Source organism: Anneissia japonica, unplaced genomic scaffold (assembly GCF_011630105.1).
Source record: "Anneissia japonica isolate Jap-2015-1 unplaced genomic scaffold, ASM1163010v1 scaffold287713_len945575_cov184, whole genome shotgun sequence".
In the NCBI taxonomy this organism is placed as follows: Eukaryota; Metazoa; Echinodermata; class Crinoidea; order Comatulida; family Comatulidae; genus Anneissia; species Anneissia japonica.
The window spans coordinates 387,323-407,047 of record NW_022725774.1 but is presented as its reverse complement, the minus strand read 5'-3'; the positions used below and the strand labels follow the sequence as shown (position 1 = coordinate 407,047).

Genomic DNA, 19,725 nt, shown 5'->3' with positions numbered 1-19,725 from the left:
GGAATTGAACCCAGGACCTTGGGATTAGAAGCTGTCTCTTATACACATCTAGATGTGTATAAGAGACAGAACATAGTGTGAGTACCTGTGTTGATTTTTCCTTGCCAATATATGAAAATGTACTCAAAAGTAAATAATACATGCCATTTTTTTTTTGACTTTATACTTCTTGATATTACCTGTATAATACTATTAATTACAGAAAGTTTATAAGAACATGTTTATTTGTTGCAGTTAAGACTTGTTCGTTCAAGCCCGCCAAGTTCGGAATTTCAAGATACGCTTCAAAAGTCATATCTAATATATAAACGATACCAGGAAACAATTCACAGAGATCCACCTACTAAATGTACTCTAGCACAGGTGGGATTTAATAAACACACACAATTTGGATGGGATTGAAAAAGAAAAGTTGATGAAAAATGTAGCAAATTTATGTCTTCCTGAATTATATTTTTTTTATGTCAAAAACTAAATATATTGGCAAAAAACATTCCGGAATTGACATGCAGTTTTTTAGAATTCAGGAATCACGTTTTGTCACTTTTTTTTCTCAAGCCCATCTGTATAATTTGTTACTTATAGATTAAATTGATCAGGACAAAGCCTGCTAGTTTAGAGTTCCAAGAATCGTTCAACAAGTCATACAAACTTTTTCAAAAATATCAAATGACAATTCATAACGAACCAGCCTCGGAGTGCACAGAAGATGATGTAAGTCCAACAACATTGCCACCGATATGTATGACTTTGCATATTGTTATTTATGATTGCATGATAAATGTTTTTTTTTTTGTAGATCAAATCAAGAAAAGTACAGAGATCATTATGAAAGTGAAATTACAAAATTTCCAGTAATTCCAGTTTCATTTTTATTTTAGCAACAACAACAACAATTGTATGTTTCCTCTGAACCTAGTATGGATTTATGCATTTCATACTCAAAATATTAAGTGTACTACAGTTATCAGTGTTTTTTTTTAAAGTTATAATAAACATTATCGAATAATGAGATAAAAAGTATAAGAGTTGGTAGAAGCATCACTTTGCACAATTTACCAACTTTCCAATTTGTTTACATTTCACAATTTGTCAGGTATCTGTTTACCTATTGTCTGTTCTGCCTTTCTGAACAATGGTAGGATTCTATATGACGTCCTGTAACGCAAACAGTAATAGCTAGGTATACCCAGTTTGCAATATTTTATCAGAATTTCAGACAAAAACAAGTGTCATGTCAGCTTATCTGTTTATCATCAACCAATGAATACACAAAACTAAAATTGGTTGCATTTTATTAGAATATTTAACTTCAGTAGCTTAATTTAATTTATTTTCATGTTTTAATGTAGCACTAATTTTTTGCGTGGTCAAAGATACATCCTCTTCTGTGAATTGTCCCTGGCGACTGAGATTTCTGTGTATGTAATAAAACAGCAAGCTGAATTGAAGTGAATTCAATGTTTACTGGTCGTTGGAAAACCATAACAATTCAATTGAATTTTATTATACATCAAATGGCAGCATAAGATGAATTGCATGATATTTACATACCGTAAAAACCTAAAATATATAAGCCCCTTAATTTCAAGAAGCCATCTCAAAAAGAAGCCCATGGGCCTCTAATCAAGGAAAAAATGGGCTTCGTTCGAGATAATACTTACATTCATACTGACGTTAAGTTATCTTGTGATTATTATGATAGCGCGTCAATATCAATAGTTTTTTATTGTACTAGCATGGTTAAAATTTTGAAAAATATTAAAAATGGTAAATTCAATTTTCATAGTTGAAAAATGTCAAATAGTACCATTCCAAATTGACAGCATTCATTTTGAAAAGAAGCCCACCTTTTCAGTTTGCGAAAAATAATCTCAAAAAGAAGCCATCCAATGGTCCTAAGAAAAGAAGCCCAGTGTTTCTATTCAAGGTTTTACGCATTAAAACGCAGTACAAAAAGTTAAAACAAGAAAAATATACAATGTAACCTTAATAGTTAGATTTAATATCAGTATAAAAATGATATATATATGAATATAATTACATTTAATTTACAAATTAAAAAACAAATTTTATTAATATAAAAATACAGGCATAAAAAGTTAATATTAAACTTTACATTTATCAATATACAAATTATTATTTTTATATTATTTACAATTTAGTTAAAAAAAAAAAGAAATACGAATAATTTTAAGTAAACATGAATATCAATATCTTCAAGTGATTATAAAGTTTACCATATATGCAAAGGACCCGCGTTAAAGTCTAGGTGAAGTTAATAGGTAGTTTTCGCCACACAACGTTAGCCTTAATGTTAACGGATTCTGTAATAATTTGTTCATCTTATGTTGCGGAGTATGTTAATTTCAGGATTTTACGTGCTCGACGTACGTTAGTTACGGGTTTACTCATACATATTTCGATTTGTTTACAAAAGGGGTAGAGCTATCGTGTTGCATGTTGGGTACTCACGTTAAAGTTAAGGTTAAGATCGTGCGGTGAAAACTACCTATTGTCTAAGAAGTATAGTGTTCACGTTCTCGTATTTTCAATTTTATTTTTCTCAGTTTATTTCGCTTTACTTTTAGTTTAAAAGATTTTTATGTGAATCTCCGTTGGAAGAAGAGTATGCTGATGATGGACCGGCATGTGGCTATGGTTCCTTCCACCAGCAATACTGGTTGGATGATGAGCTCATTGCAGTTGGTGTCTTGGATATTCTACCACACAGTATTTCTTCAGTGTATTTGTATTACAATCCTGATTACAACTTTCTCACACTTGGCACTTATAGTTCTTTGAGGTAAGATGAGATTCATGGTGATCATTTTATATTTGGAGCAGTGGTGGTTAGGTAAAAGTATTAAATCCTTGCGAGCCACATAGGCTGGAGCTTATTAGCAGTCTTAAGTAGCGTGAAGTTTATGAGAGCGTGATGGGTGGGATGCTAGTCCACCGCAGGTTACTCCTAGCAATTTGTCGGTACCCATTGATACAGCTGGCAAGACTTCAGAATGAATTGTAGGTAAAAGTGCCTTGCTCGAGAACAAAAGCGAATTGCACAGCACCAGGGATGTAGGTGGGCGGACGTGAGCGGGGCCACCCAGCCATGAAGTTTTCCACCCAATCTAAAGCTAATTTCAAGGCCCTCCTCACTCCCACCCTTTTTAACCCATTTTTCCATCCTTAAAATTCACTTGTATCATTTAGAGTTTACCTTTGTGATCATCCACCCACCTTTAAAGTGTCTACCACACACTAATTTTTCTACAGCTACAAACTTGCACAACACATGCACAATAGCGAATATATCACTGTCCTACTTGTAAGTGACAATCCCTTGCACAAGACTAACATACACACATGATGCTTTACACAAACTAAATCTCAACATTAGGTTGAGTGCAGATGTTTTGGTCCAGACAAAAAAAATCCTGCAACACTCGCAGGAATTGAACCCAGGACCTTGGGATTAGAAGTCAAGCATCTTAACCCCACTCCAAAAAAATCTGAAATAAAAATTAAATCCAATCTAATCTTGCCTCTGTTTTTTTCTCTCATTACTATGTGAATACATTAATTAAATCATTTATTTTATTTCTGCAGGGAAGTTGCATTTACCCGGGAAATCCAAAAAGAAGCTGCTAATATCAAGTATTATTACATGGGATTCTACATACATTCCTGTCCAAAGATGCGTTATAAGGTAAATTGTTTACTGTCAGAACTTAATAATGAGTGAAGAAACTTTTTTTTTATAATCCGAATTTATATGGCGCCTTTCACGTTCAGGAGAGTATACGAAGGTGCTGGCATCATTATTTCTGTGGTCACTGGATACTTAGTTGGCAAACCAGTACATTTTTGTGCAACTTTCTCTGCAGCCTGGGAAGTATCCATAGTCATGCTGCTTTACACGCACAACCACATACATTCAATGCCACACCATCCTACCATGTAACCATAAGTAAAGTGTCTTGCCCAAGGACACAAGCAATGCGATGGGCGTTGGTCTTGAATTGCCGATCTCACGATCTGAAGTCCACGCAGCAGCACACGCTTCAGTTACTCATCAACGCCTGTTCAGCATCTGGATGAGGCCACAGTGACGGGCTGTGAGATAGAACAGTACACCGGGGTAACCCCCTACTCATCTTGAAAGATGTACTGGGTTCTTTATAGTGCACATGAGCCAATTATGTATACTGGGCCTACAGTTTATAGTCCTTATCCAACAAGACTTGGTCCAACTCCAGAACCTTAGGAGAGTTATCGTTTGAACCAGTACCAATATTATGACTGTAGGTTGCGGCACCCTGGCCATCCTATAGCGTTGACAGAGCTAGTGAGCTTTAGATCGACCTCGACTCTAATACAGAATTCTGGTTACGGGCATTGAGATGTTATCAAAACTTGTACACTCTACACTACAATTATATTTTAGTTCATTGATTTTGTATTTATATTAATTTCCGGAATAATGTCAAGTAAGCATGCACATTACTGCACCTGATAAAGGCAGTTTAGACCTCTGGCAAAAGCTTGTGAAATAAATAATTTAAAAGTCAATAAAGTACTACCAGTGCTTTTATTTTTACATAGTTAAAGCTACTAATATGGCTCTGCCTATTATGGATTACCAAATGTGCAAGCCCATATTATTAGAACAAAGGAGGAACACATGGTCAAAAGAAAAACAAATATTATAACGATGTATCATCTGCCTCAAAATAAACTATGCATATCACTTGTTCACCGGACGTTTAAGCCTTTGGTGCTGTGTGCAAAATGGCCGGTGTGCAAGTTAAAGAATGGAGTACATTCTTCGGAAGAGTAGGAGATTGTCTCCTGGTGTACTGCCCAATTCACTACCAGAAGGATCCAACTGAAAATAAGTCTCTGAACTTTCGTGGGTTATTCAAAGAAATCCAAGTTGGTCCATTGAGAGAAGGATGTACTGCCACTGACCCTGATCTATAATGCATTATGCCAGTGGTGCCAAGAGGATGGGGAAAGTTTCTCCTGTTAGGTGAAAAAAAATTAATTAAAAACATTTTTATATAAATTAAGCAAGTTATAATCGATTATTAGTTAGTCTAGTCCTCTATTCCGTTAAAAGGCCATAGCTTCCGTGGCCGCAGCCCCACCAGAGGCTCCCATCAAAGCCACCCCGGGACCCACGGCTACTCTCGGCAGCCTTGCATTATGTGCACACTGAATACATAATTCTACACAGCTAACAAATTTACATTATAATTATATTGCAGTTTGGTGTATACTGTAACATGATTTCTGATTGCTAATGTTAATTTTGTTTTCTGACATAACCTAACCACAACATTGACAACGTTCACGAATGTTGTAACGTTGTCCTTAACCCGTCTTAACTCTCAATATGAGGGTTATTCAAGGACACTGGCCAAGTTTGAACTGGAGTCCTCAGCACAAGAAGCAGGAACATTACCTCTCAGCCAACCGCTCAACGTGCATTTAACCCTGTCTGCGGAGTTCAGAAATGCTATTAATTGGTCTGACATACCCGGCCATCGTAAAAGCACCTCTTCGACCCCCCTCCCACTTTTAAGGGTTCAGAATGAACGTATTGCATGTTATATTCATCGAGCACATATACAATTGCTTGTCCTTTGCTTTTTAACTCTGTATAATACAATCACCTGTTGGTTATTTGCTAATGGTGTTACATTTTGATAAAACCAAATAACAAGTTCATCATATTTATACATTTTTTTTTTACATTTAATTCAACTAAACTAAATTACCTTGTTGACCTTTTTGAATTTAGATCATTCCCCCAGTTGACACTAAAATGTTGTTTTTAAACTTTAATTATAAATTCTTAATGAAATTATAACCTTTACCCCATTTTTTTTTCATTACAGTAATATGATTCATTGTTTTGTTTTGGTTTTTTTTTTTGTCATTCAAATTAGCTCTTGTGGTTTCATGATTAGAGTAATTGTGTTAAATACGTTGAAGGAGAATTTCTATTTTTACTTGTTGAATAAACAATAAAGATTGTGTTGCTAATAGTGTTGCTGCACCTAATAATATTAAGGGTGCTTCAACCTCTACTTCTGTTACCAGAGTGCATTAGTTTCCTTCCTTTTTTTTTTTTTTTTAGAAGGTAGAGAGGGGTGGTTGTATGTGTGGGCAGAGCCTTTTAACTATCCCTTGAGAGGGCGCTCTATTTAATGTTGCATTTTATGATAGACACATGTTGCCTGACCACACGACTTAATAGACCAATTATGAAATTTAATGACCAATAATACGAGTAACCGTACTAATGTATAGAATACTGTACGTACATGAATAAAGGCAGCATATTTAAAGTGAAAGACTGGCGTGACAGTGCTTTCCCTCAAGTGAATACAAATACAAATATTAATTCAAGATGACTTTATTGTCCACGTAAGGTTTATTCAGAATATTTTGGTAAGACAAGCTGTTTATTCAAGTAATAAGGTATGCATTATTATCTGTTGTTAGTATTTATTATTTATGGATATTTATTTTCCATTTAAAAATCTTCAGATGGTTACTGCGAAAATACTGTTGCTATTTTACCATAAAAACATAACGTCAACACTGAGACCTCACTTGCCTTTAGCAATATCTACTGATGTATTTCAGGTTTTATAAAATAGATATATGTGGATTTAAAGAAGGTACTCACAAGGAATCCCTCTTTTGAGAAATTCAAGATCAATACTTGAGAATACAGTCTATTTCAATAATAAAACACAAAACAAAAATGATTGAGTAGATACTGAGATTAAAAATCTATAATACAATAACATAAATAAAAAAAGGTAAGAGATTGAATTATAGGATCCTAAGATTAGTCTCTGACTAAATATAAAATATTATTCTTTAGTTCTTCATCTTTTACTATGGTAAGGTACTATACAGTAGATCAAATATAATCCTGATATATTTTTCTCCCTTTAAAGACCCCTTTTTTGTGGTCCCATATTAACAAATGTCTTTTATCTTTATTTTCTAATTAGGTTTTGCTAGAGATTTAGCATGTTACAGTATATATATATATGTATATATGTATTACCTTTCTTTGATGATTTATATATGTGTATATATATATGTGTATATATATATATATATATGTTTGTGTGTATGTGTATATGTATGTGTGTGTATAAGTGATGTATTAACCACTTACTTATATTATTAGTATTATTATTTATTTTTATCTCTATTACTATTTTTATAAACCCTTTTTTTATTTATATTTCGTTTTACCACAGTATTTTCTTACTATATTTTATCACAGTAATTAAGTTTTTACTGATTTTGTTATTGTTGCACGTCTTTACGGCTGTGCCTCTGTTATAAAAGAGAAGCAATAAAGTTACTTACTTACAGTTTGTGTACCCTGATTTTGCTTATTAATGACTGCTAAAGACCAGGGACACTCAGGTCCCAAAGTGGTTTTTAACTGGAGGGAGACCTGTTTTTAACCCTTACACAAGTTCATGAATAATTTGCCATATTGCACATTGAGTAATCATACCCAGCCTATATTGATAAACAACTGCAGATTGAATAATGGTTACAATTTTGGGAGTTTAAAATTATTTAACATTAATTACTTGCACAACAAGAGGCTACAGTACTATTGGTCCAAAAAGAAGATCCAGAAGGGGAATGACTTGTCAACAAGCCTTCCCTTCCACCTCCCTCCCCCTCCCACACAAAACATGAGAGCCAACACTTTTTGATCCCCATGGGTCATAATTGTTGTATAAACAGATCCTTTATTGACTGGAATCTGTCTGGCACTACTACCTACCAAGGGGGGTAAACATTTCAGCATGGAGCTATTTAAACAATTTATCGGTATATATTACCCTTTTAATAGAAACCATTAAATTATCTCAATGTACATAAATTATTCAGGGAGGCAGGAAAAGAAGTACAGTAGTAAAATTATGTCCCTGGTGGCTGTAAAATGAGTATCTCATATTATCAATAGTGCTTTTGTTTTTTACTGTTTATGTAAACTATACACTTGGGACCGAGATCGCCGGATAGACCACCCAGGACAGGAAACAAGAAATCATTCCAAAAATAACTTTAAAGAAATGTTAACATTATTATTGAATATATTAATGGTAATAGTTATAGATATATTTTCATTATCAATACAGATATTTATTACTATGAAAAAGTAAATATTTTTAGTTGAAGCCGTATGAAATGGTACATAACAGTTAGGCAATACGAAGAAGGTTTGGAGGTTACTGACCTTAACATGTGTTAAGTGCCTAACCGGTAGTGTGCATACTTCCTTGTTGACAATACCCCATTCAGTTTGTTTAAATGGGTCTGATATGGGTTCACATTTTCACTTTGGGAAGTGAATGAACTTGGAAAAGTAGCATGGCTTATTGTCATATCACGAATCAGAGTTCGAATCAGAGTTTGTTGGCAATCCTATTACTTTAGGCCTAGCCCTATTGTAATGGGCTGGTAGTTGTGGCAACTATTGACATGTTGGCGTGAGACTGCATATCATAGAGACCTGTGCACAAACAACGACAATGAAATTAATGTATTTATTTGAACTATATATAATTAATAAGGATGAACCATTGAGGTATAAAATAGCATCTCTGTGGGTAAACCATCCAACAGTTACTAATCGTTTGATACTCTTAACCAAAGCTTCTCCCTCCCTTGCCGGCTGTGACATGTCGGATCAAAATATAATATAAAATTTCCTAGTATTTCCCAGTTCTGTATCTCCATCCCCTGGTAGTCAGGCTCCTCAGTAGTGGTGGCACTAGGATTTTCCCGACAGCAAGGCAACGTCCCCGACAGGCAGGGAAAAGTTTGTAATTGGCGTGTAGTGCCGTCAAAGGGCCATAGGCGCAAGCCAGGGGAGTGTTTGGGTGGGGTGTCCCAGGGCAAGGTGTCCTCCTCTCCCCCAATGAGAAATAAAAAAAAAAAAAGCCGCTAGATGCTCATACAGGGCTTCTTGACCTAAGCATGGTGTTTTTTGCATCTCGTTGGCATCCAAACTATTAGTTTATATAGGCTTTAACAGTGAAGACAAAAGGAAATAAATAAACAGCAGGTATTTTTATAACATTGTAAATAATAACAATAATATCCATAACAACATTGTTATGATGTTGTTGCATAGCTTTAGGAGTGAAGATAGTCCCAAGTTGGAAGGATAAGTATTAATTATAATACTTACATAAATAAATAACAAAACTTCAAATTCAGATTGAATTTTCATTGTTTTTGTTTGCAAGTGAAAGTTTGATGGTTACTATTGTGGTTGTCAGGGGATGGTACACCACAGACTGGCTGTCCCGAAAAAAAGGAAGGAAATAGACACAGTAAAAGACACACAGGTGATTATCCTTGAAATTTGGTAAAGGTGGCTATAAAAATAGTGTTTGAGTATTTTTGAGTGGTGTTTAATTATTTATTTATTCAGTAAATAGAGAGTGCCCTAACAACACCACTGACTCAGGAACTATAGACATAACCCTGTTACGATCAGTGAACAGACCACAATTACAAGCAATGCAAATACTACCATATCACAAAGTCAATAAACAATACTGTACATATATACAATATCTTGTTTAATAATATAAAGATTTTAAATAGTGGTTTAATTAGCGTATGCAAAGTGCTTATAAATGAAAAAAGAATGGTTCTAATATTATAGTCAAAATAATAAGAAAAATATTATAAATGGCAAATATTAGATAACAAATTATAAATTATTATATATAATAATGATAAATTTATAATGAATAAAAATTATTACATATAATTCTGATTCAGAAAGCCACTCCTGAACCTAATCCTCTGCTAAACCTTGGTTCCGTTTGTATTTTTTGGTTTAAATCAAACTCTCAGTTAATTTTTTTCTCTTCTTCCTTATTTATTATTTGATTAATTCATCTGCTACGGTATTTTGTGCTATAAATATCCCACTACGTATACGCACATAAATACATGAAGAGAGAGATTATGGGAGGGATAAAAATGATGTGTGTTATTTTTGCCTTGAATTGAATTGTAATTAAAGTATGTTGTCAAACTGTAGTAGTAGGGAACAGAATGCTAATACCTGCTGGTTTCCTGGTAACCATACCTCAGGTGATGCTGACATATGCTGGTATGAGCACAGGCTAGGGATGATATTATCCACACCTGAAGCCCAACTTGAGGCAGCCGTTGACACCTGCTGATCTAGGTTGTTTCGGTGACCCATATCAATTCATGCCGAATATTAATAACGCAAAATCATAACATAAATATGTGGTCTCTGTAATGTTTGTAACTAATGCATTAATAGTAATAATAACGATGATACAGTAATGCTAATAATAATAATATTAAACGTCGTCACATTTTATGTTTACATTATATAATTAATTATACAGTAAACACAATGACGTCAATCTGCACTGTAGGGAGTTTCTGAGTTGTAGCCAAACACTCACTATTTACATAGAAAACAATAAGACATAATTTAATGGGATTTTTAACCTTTAATGTTAACTGCCAGTTTTCTATACTGTTAATGAACATGTAATAATAACATAAGCTCTGCATGTGTATTACTATCTAAATTTCTATGCATGTGTATTACATCTAAATTTCTAAAGTCTGTTTTGTTATTGTCAGTGATGTCAGTGATAACAGTATTGGTGTTGTTTGTTTGATTTGTGTACTGTTATTCCAGATTATTCTCAATCAAACGGACATGGAGTCAATCTTTTGCCTGTCTTACAATAAATATTTAGATGGATAATCAATATCAGAAATGTAGGCCTACTGATAAAACTAATTTCATGTGAATTAATTTCATGTTATAATCCAATCATTTGTTTGAATGGAGAGGTAAACAGCCTGTTAGTGAACTTTTGAGTGGGTGGAGAGTAAATACTGCCACTGATGTTCTATAATATGCCTTATGCGGTCATTGAACCCATTTCCAGTAGATGCACAGAGAGAACTATCTTTGTCTCCTTCCAAAATAAGAACCAGTGTAGGAAGTCTGGCAGCCAATGAACTGGCTCCTATTACATTTTCCAAGAAGGAGACAATCTGCTTAGTATGCATCGAAGTACCGTGAGATTTGCACTCCTTCAGTTTAATGACTTTGAGAACAAGTGTGTTAATTATTTATTTATAGTCTGGTATGTTAATTTTATTTTACAAATATTTTTTCCCCATTTCACTTTAAAAAAATTCACTGAGCCAATAATAACAAGATTGAACCATGTGATGAAGTTCTGTCCAGACATTTGACATGTCTATATATGGTCATGATGACATCACATCATGACCATATATAGGTATTTGACACTATGGACAAGGATTGAGTGAAATTTTAGGGATTAAGTGAAATTGTTCTAAATACTGAGACAAAATGTTGATGTTCGTAAGATTTGACCCCAGAACTCTTGGATTAAAAGGCTGGCACCTTCTTCAATCAACCATACTCTGTTCTTTAGAGAGTGTGCATTAATAACAGGAAAGAGGGATGGGTTAAATACCTCCTTGGTTAACCATATACAGCAAATAAACAGTTACAGTATTAATAGGGCTCTTTTGATATGCCTACTGCAGCTATGACCTAACCTAATACTAAAATTATGGTGAATAAATAAATATGGAGTTAAAAAATACAGGCGTGTATATCATATTTTTTGCCTGTAAGTATAGATCATATTAACATTACCAATCTGTATATCTTCATCTGTGTGTATGCTTGTGTACTTAAACAACCTGCGTACTTAAACAACCTGCGTATTGTTCAGTATTTACCTATACATGAGTCATGAGTTCTTATACCATTTTACCCTGGTCAACCAAAGTTCATGACTTTACATATCAGTTGAAAACAATACAATGAACAAAGAATATTTACACATAGTTCATCTGTGCTCTACAGCACTTGTGTAGTCTTTAGCTCAATACATTATACATGTACTGTTCACTTGTCATGGTACAGAACACATGTTCACTTGTACAACAGTACACCTGTACTGATATACAGGTAGCACTATTACACCTGTATTGTTTACCTCTACACAACAGCACACACGTTTACTTCTACAGTACATTATTATTATTATTACACAGCATACAGTAAACCTGTACTGTCTCTTTGATATACACTTGTTTGCTTCCCTAAATTACCACAAATTACATTAAACAAAGACGAAAGGCCAAATAAAAAAAATATACTTGTTAAGTGCCACCACCCGCCCCTAATTTTCTAGCCACCTTTTTTTTTTTTTGAAACAACAAATGATGAAATTTGACTGAAAAATGCAAATAATCGGCAGAAAACGATCATATTTAGAGAGCTTTTGTTATCTTGTTCGAGAACCATGTGTGCTAAAAGAAAAAAATTTTCTGTTCTCGTTACCATTCTAGTTAAAACGTTTGCGTTCCCCAAGACCTAAACCCTTGGTGGTAGCACACGCTTGGGTCGTGGTGGCATGATGGCTCTTGCCTAGCATAGGACGAAATACATTGATTATGTGAACATCTGCAAAAAAATTCGAGTTAATTTGCAATTAGTATATTTAGTATTATTTAATTAGAAGCGAGTATTAGTTATTAGTATTATGTAATTAGTATTAGTATTTTTTAATTAGTATTATTTAATTTAATTTATTTTTTAATTAGTATTAGTATTACTTAATTTGAGCAAGCCAAATGGCCGAGCGGTTAAGGCAGGGGCACCGTGATCATAGCCAACAATATCGGCATAGGTTCGCGGCCGGCTCGCTCCTATGGCTCTGGTGGTGGAACAAGTCTCCTCGGATAAGGACTATAAACAAATGCTCATGTGCACTTTAAAGAACCCAGTACATCCTTCGAGATGATTAGGGGGTTACCCCGGTGTACTGGTTCACCCAGCCCCTGTCGTGGACTGTTTTATGTGAACTGGGCCCTCTGGGAGAACAGTAATTTGTTACTGAAGAGGAAACCCAGTATAAAGAACAAATAAATAAAAAATAGAAAATTAACATTTTAAGCGGCGCTCGACCACGCCCACTTTGCTCTTGACGGAGAAATCTGCTCCCTCGTTGGGGAACCCCCTGGCCTTGATAAAGATAAGATGATACACACAATTTTTATGTAGACCTATGCCTATTAAAATATATATTGTACAAACAAATCTATTTTGCAAACGTATAGAAGAAAACAGGCATTTGATGTGTTATTACAAAATATGACAGCTTAGTGTATTAAAAATACGGCAGGTTTATTACAAAATACGACAGGTATTACAAAATACGACAATTATTTAAAAAATATGACGCAACAGACATGCTCCACACATTTAATGCTGAGGGTGGCATTCCGGGATTTGATGAATCATAACCCTTATTCATACTGGTAATTAGTGCCCTTTTAGTTTTCGATAATTCTACATTCTTAAAATGTCTATTATTTAACTGAGTGGTGATAGAAGGTTTTGCCTTACCCTGTTTTGTACATAAAGACCAGTTCTCATTCAAAAACACCCGCTCGAAATTGGTTTTAAGAAGGAAGCGAAGTGGATACCCAGGCTGTTAACCTGTACGCCGTACAGTGCACCTATACAGTATACCGGGGTATCTAGTTCACCTACTCACCTGTACACAACAGTTAACCTTCAATGAAGCATGTACTTCGCTATGATGGACAGATCATATTTTTCTGGTAGAGTAATCAAATTATGGGAAGCGGATAAAGTTTATCTAAGAAATAGCTTAAAGTTGCCTTCCTACGTTGCTCAAATCCAGTACACCCTTCGTACGTAATAGCTTAAAGCTCCATTTCTGTTGTTTAATTCCCACCGTTATTCAGTAAACTTCCCATACAAATTAAATTTGTTTAAACAGTAAAATGATTATATCATGATGAAAATATAAATTTATTTATTATACATGATTATATACATGCCTTTATATTTATTAAGTTTATATATGTATTGTATTTTCATGTCATATTTTTGATGGTTTGGCAGAACCCTTTAATCAAATCCCTTTTGATAAACCAGATAACGACTCCCTTTGCATCAAAAGCCATTAAAATCTAGAATGTTTGAGCTCTAGCACGGGGCTTCATTCCTGGACACCACCAAGGGTCCGAGGCATCCTTTGGACCCCCTGCTCCCACAGGAACCACACATGTCAAGTAAACTGTGGGCCACCAGCTTTAATAAGAATTGAGTGAATGAAATAACTCTCTACTTAACTTGAGGATTAAAACGGCAAAAGAGAAAATACTTCTGGGATTGGAAGATCATAGCCACCAAGTTACAATCCCAATTAAAATTTAAGTATTCTTTTTAGTGCGGTACTGTTTTGAAATTACAAATTGAAAGATTGTGTTCTTGTGTGCTTGTTCTTTGCTGTTTTTCTAAATGTTAATGGTTTGAGAGAAATGAAATTTTGATTTGAGAAATCTCATATAGTTACAGGTTCTTTAAGTTCACAAAAAAAGTGAGGGAGTGAAGGCTGAGCATCAGTCAGGGACATGGACTGTTTCCTGATTTATAATACCATTTCCTCCTCATCTTCATTTTAAAAAACAACCACAAACTTTCACTCATTAAATTTTTTTTTTACTGATATTTTTTTGGAAGTTTTATGATAAGACTCTGGCAGTCTTTTAATAATTTATTACATTCATTTTCATAAAAAACAACACATAATCTATACTAATACTAAAGTAATATAATTAAGAAAAATGATATACCACAATTTTTAAATACAAAATAGAAATATTATTCCTATTATAACATTTGATAGATTTAAATTAAACAAGTATTTGCCATTACTAAAATAGCAGTCCATATTATTTTACTGAGGTTAATAAATGTGGTTTTCTGGTGAGTTTTTTTTTAAATTATTGTAGGCCTACTAACTGAGAACAAGTTAATAATTTTGGAATCTGTTTTAACATTGCTTTGGCGATTTATTTATTTATTTTTTTTTTAAGTTTATGAATGTCATCTTTTTTGTTACACCAGTATTCATGAGTGTAGGGCAATGAACGTTTCGATCATCCTGCAAATCTGTTGCAGTCTGTTGAACACGCTGCCAACGCAATGACATTTTATTTTGTCCCATACATTAGTAGCATTGTTCTCAATGGTGACATTTTGTAAGAGTAATGTGGTTTGTTTTTTTCAAAAGTTATAGAACAATATATATTATTTAATTAACAGCAAAAGCAACAATCATTATAATCATAATTTATCATAATTATTATAATAATTACCATAATTAATCACTATCTCAAGTACTATATGAGACCTGCCATTCCAAAACCAGCATACTGTACTGTCGCTAAATTAATTAGTACAAAAGTGTGGCGTGGCAGTGTTGTACAGGGGATAATTTTACTCTTAACTTTAGTAATAGTCTGTCAGTTCCAGTAAAAAGACCTATCATTTTAAAGCTTATAATGTGGAGAATCTAAATATATTAATACAGTATTACTTTCTGGTTTTGGTTACAGATGCAGGTTTTTGGATGGCAAACCTCATAGAATGTGTACCAACACATCATCAGAATATAATAGTAGTGGCAAATAACATTCCGTGTTAATCTCATCTATAGAGAGTACCACAGTCGTGTCGGCACAGCACTAGGTGGCACCCTCTGTTGTCAACCATACGTTGGTTACTGTTCATATACACTTGAATGACTTCATAGGCTTCCTGGAATAGGCATTTTAAAACCTAATATTTTACCATCAATCAATGTACTAAAAACAAAAAAGCTCGCATTATATTAGTTATCGAACACGCATTTAATCATCAATTAAAATTTACAAAGAAAAATTAAGATATAGCATCTTAATAATTACGTTAGAAATTGGGATTAATGCAGTGGTGGCGCCAGAGGGGGGCTGGGGGAGCTCGTTTGGATAGCCTTATGATGCTTGAAATAAATCGTGATTGGTGAAGCAACTTGACCATGACAGCGTGGTTGACAGATTTCATGCAAAATTTCCAAAATGTAGAATTTCACTTTTAAGAATGAGGATTTGAAAATAAATTAGATGGTTACATTGCATACACTTTGTTTCTTGTTTTATTCAAAATGTTTTGGTTTTGGAAGCTGATTTCGACATTAGAAAACATAGCCTACATGAAGTCACTCAATGCCTATCAAAATGATAAAAATTCGCCATAATTCATCAAGAATCTTTGGCTTCCAGGGGGCTTCGCCCCCTGGCCCTCCTAGCCGAGTGAGACTTGATTCACTCCACTAGCCCCTCCCTCGGGCAGGTCCTTGCGCCATCACTGGATCAATGGTTTGTCAGTTGAGACAATGGGTCCGATAGCAACAGAGTAGTATCACATGGTATCGTGACGTAACCCTGTAGTACTCTATAGGGAATTAGTGAGAGGGATATTCTTAATATGATATGGATTTGCTCAATCAATTTCTTTATTTTTCTTTAATATTATAATGAATGATTATATTAGTTTGACTTAATTTTGATATCTATTTTCATTTTAGGGACAGATGAGTTCTTCCTTTCTGCTATGCCCTGAAGCCTACACTTGGCATCCAATAGAGAATTGCCGTTCAAAACTAGATAAAAACAAGTATAGTAGATTAGATCAAACAGATGCAGGTAAGTTACAAATGGAAGCTTGTATCTATGCACACCTGTGGTGTTCGCAGTCACTTATTACAAAAGTTCAATCACCAACAAGCCTGCTTCTATGTAAGACATATAAATGAATGGTGTTCATAGAATTGTGGAGGATAAATATGTTTTAATGGATGTGTCATTACATTAGAAGTTGTGTGCGGGGGTTCAAATGTTTGATCAGACATGCGGCAGAGGAAAAGATCACTCACTGCATACCACCTGGTTTCTTTAAAATCATTAAAATTATATAGTCATTTTAGTATTTAGCTCTTCTAAGTATTTGTTAATAATAGTTTGGGCATGTGTTTGTGTTAATGACACAAATTCCTGGATCAGCCACTGTGTGTAGCATAATGTTGAGGACTAGAGCCTGTCCAGTATAGCCTTTTTCTGATGTGACCTGTCCATTTTTAGCTTTCAAATATTTCTCCTTCGTCTACCATTTAACATATTTTCCTATGGTTTACCAAGTATTCATAAATATGTTTTGTAAACACATCCAAACTATGGTATAAAAATTTCTACTGTATAAGAATTGTCTATACTCATTTTCAATTTTCAGTAGTTTTGTAAATTGAATGCAAGGGGACTAGGGTTATCAGAGGTACTAATAATGTAATATCAAAATAAACCATTGTATAAAGTAATAAATTAATATGATATATTAAAAAAATGTTTATATCTTTTATATATTTAATTATCATTTATTAAATGTAAGTACATAAGTACCTCAGTCATTTATGTCTTCAGAGTTCTCAAGTATTACATAACTTCTGTATTTGCTAAAAAAAATTTGCCTATACGGACATATAGAAATAGACAAAAATACTACAGAAATCTATCATAGGCCTAAATTCATAAATAAATAGGTCTAACATCCAGAATAATGACTATTCCATCAGGATTTTGGTTACATTGTCCTTAGACAACTCAAATTTGTCAGATTACTGATAAATTATTATTGTGAAAAATAAAGTGGCCTATAAATGTTCATCCTGTCCTGTTTTTAAAAATTTCTGTAGCCATTATTATGCTGTACCTGTAAATTTAAGCAACCCATATTATTAGGTGCTACAGAAATCTTGTATTAACCATGGATATTTGAAGACATGGTTTACTGAAACACATTTTACTAACTTGAAAAGTCTGATATTTTTTATTATTTGCATAGAAAATGTTATTGTTGCTGGTTTAAAGGGTCATCTGTCATCATGCAGTAGAGCCATGTGGCAAAAAACCTATCAAAGAGACAATTGCAAGGGTTTGAATAGTGATTTTGAATAGGGCTACCCCTATAAATGGGACTTCCCTATTGAGGAAACATTCGATTTTCAAAGGCAATGTTCTAATACAGTATTGTATGCAGGGACAGATATAGAGATGTCCAAAAGGGGGGGGGGGCGAAAGTGGAGATGATCGAGACAACACTACCCTAAGGGGCCGGCGACATACCCGAAAAATTTTTGTTTTCTAGACAGTCCGAAAATTACCTCAGAGGCGTTTTTCATTCTTTCTTTCTTTAAAAAAAATTTTTTTTTTTTACTTTTCAAAATGCGAGGTCCGTGCCAGGGCAGACCCCCCCCCCTTCCCTAAATCCGCCCCTGATATGTATTAGACACTCTTCACACTGAAGTTTGTCTATTGTACGTATTGTATGCAACAGCCTTCCAATAAGCCACTTCGTAGTTACAACCGCGCATGCTCAAATCAAGGTCAGTCGACATAAACACCATACGCACTTGAACTTGAATACGAGCATGAACAGCTCCAATCAAGAATTGGCTTATTGATTTGTGTCAATAAGTTCATATAATATTGACTTGATTATCAATTATCAATACCTCAACGGTATTTAAGTAAACTTGTACCATATGAGAGACCAGTTAAGTGAGCTATCTAGTGTTAAATTGATATAGTTTCGTTTCCTATTACTAGTATTCTACTAGCCTACTTCATAACCCCTTTAAGCCTATCTTAATTGAATATAGCAAAACTAGGTTACCATATGGCATACACTAATTCTACAACAGACTATTTTGTATGACACTTTTAATATCTCTTTTAAATCATTAAACTCCTTTAACAAGCACTATGTTGGTTTGTGTCCTTGCAAGGTATATGGTACAGTATATGTCATTTTGTTATGTTTACTATAATACTTTTGTTATTTTTTACCGCTGGCTTTTTTTAATGAATATCTCATTTATGAATTATCTCATCTTATTTAATGAATGTCTCATAAAATTTTCATGAAACAATATTTGGCTTCAATAAAGTTTGGCTAAAGATAATGCATTGTGGGTGTCTCATCAATTCTTGAGTATGGTTTTAGGACATCCAGGTCCGAGATATTGAGTGACATCATTGAAAGTGTCCAGAAACAAAGCATGGGGATATCTATTAGTCAGGCTCCGGAGGAAAAAAATTTGTTGATATGTTGTAGAACTGATTTTTCTGAGACAGAAAAAAGGTGTAAAAAAGGGGCAGTTACGCCCGTTTGTACCCAGTTTTTAAATATTCAAAAATCTGTATCTCGTTCACCCGTTCCCCAGTTTTTCGTCAAACAACTTTTTTCTGTCTTAGAAAAATCAGTTCTACAACATATCAAAACATTTTTTTCCTCCGGAGCCTGACTTTAAGGTTAAGTTAATTTAGTCTGAAATGATTATCAAATACAAGGGTGGAGCAGTGTACCAATTTTCCAATATGCTGCATATGGAATACAGTCAATGCCATAGCCAGCTATTGGGATAGTTGGGACAGTCGCACACAATTTTTTTAAAAGGTCCACAAAGAATGGGTCCACTTTTTGAAAAATGGGTCAAGATTTCTATTATTTAGCTTAATAAAATGGGTATAATTTATGAAAATGGGTCCAGTTTTTTCATATTTTTGCATAAAATAGGTCCACCCAGATATTGTCCCGCACTGTTTCAAAATCCTGGCTACAGCATTGAGTATAGCACTGTATTCATAGTCTGGAATGTATTTAGCATATACCAAAACAATTCAACATACCTAAACATGATCATG

At 34.1% G+C, this 19,725-nt stretch overlaps 2 protein-coding genes across 4 annotated transcripts in view; one reads left to right on the top strand and one right to left on the bottom strand.

Moving 5' to 3' along the window:
• The window catches only part of LOC117112884 (mitochondrial import inner membrane translocase subunit Tim13-like), a 24,309-nt gene extending 10,745 nt beyond the window's left edge, over nt 1-13,564 (bottom strand). Inside the window, exon 1 of the mRNA XM_033256096.1 lies at nt 13,520-13,564. Within this exon, the coding sequence (XP_033111987.1) occupies nt 13,520-13,549 (30 nt within the window). The 5' untranslated portion in view covers nt 13,550-13,564. The remainder of the gene's footprint in view (nt 1-13,519) is intronic.
• The window catches only part of LOC117112883 (arginyl-tRNA--protein transferase 1-like), a 23,986-nt gene extending 6,566 nt beyond the window's left edge, over nt 1-17,420 (top strand). Inside the window, exons 5-9 of one of the 3 annotated variants that reach the window (XM_033256093.1) lie at nt 235-363; nt 586-714; nt 2,592-2,806; nt 3,610-3,709; nt 16,554-17,420. In XM_033256093.1, the coding sequence (XP_033111984.1) occupies nt 235-363; nt 586-714; nt 2,592-2,806; nt 3,610-3,709; nt 16,554-16,781 (801 nt within the window). In that variant the 3' untranslated portion in view covers nt 16,782-17,420. The remainder of the gene's footprint in view (nt 1-234; nt 364-585; nt 715-2,591; nt 2,807-3,609; nt 3,710-16,553) is intronic. The other 2 variants (XM_033256095.1, XM_033256094.1) reach the window with 2 other exon arrangements.
• The last annotated feature ends 2,305 nt before the right edge of the window (nt 17,421-19,725 follow it).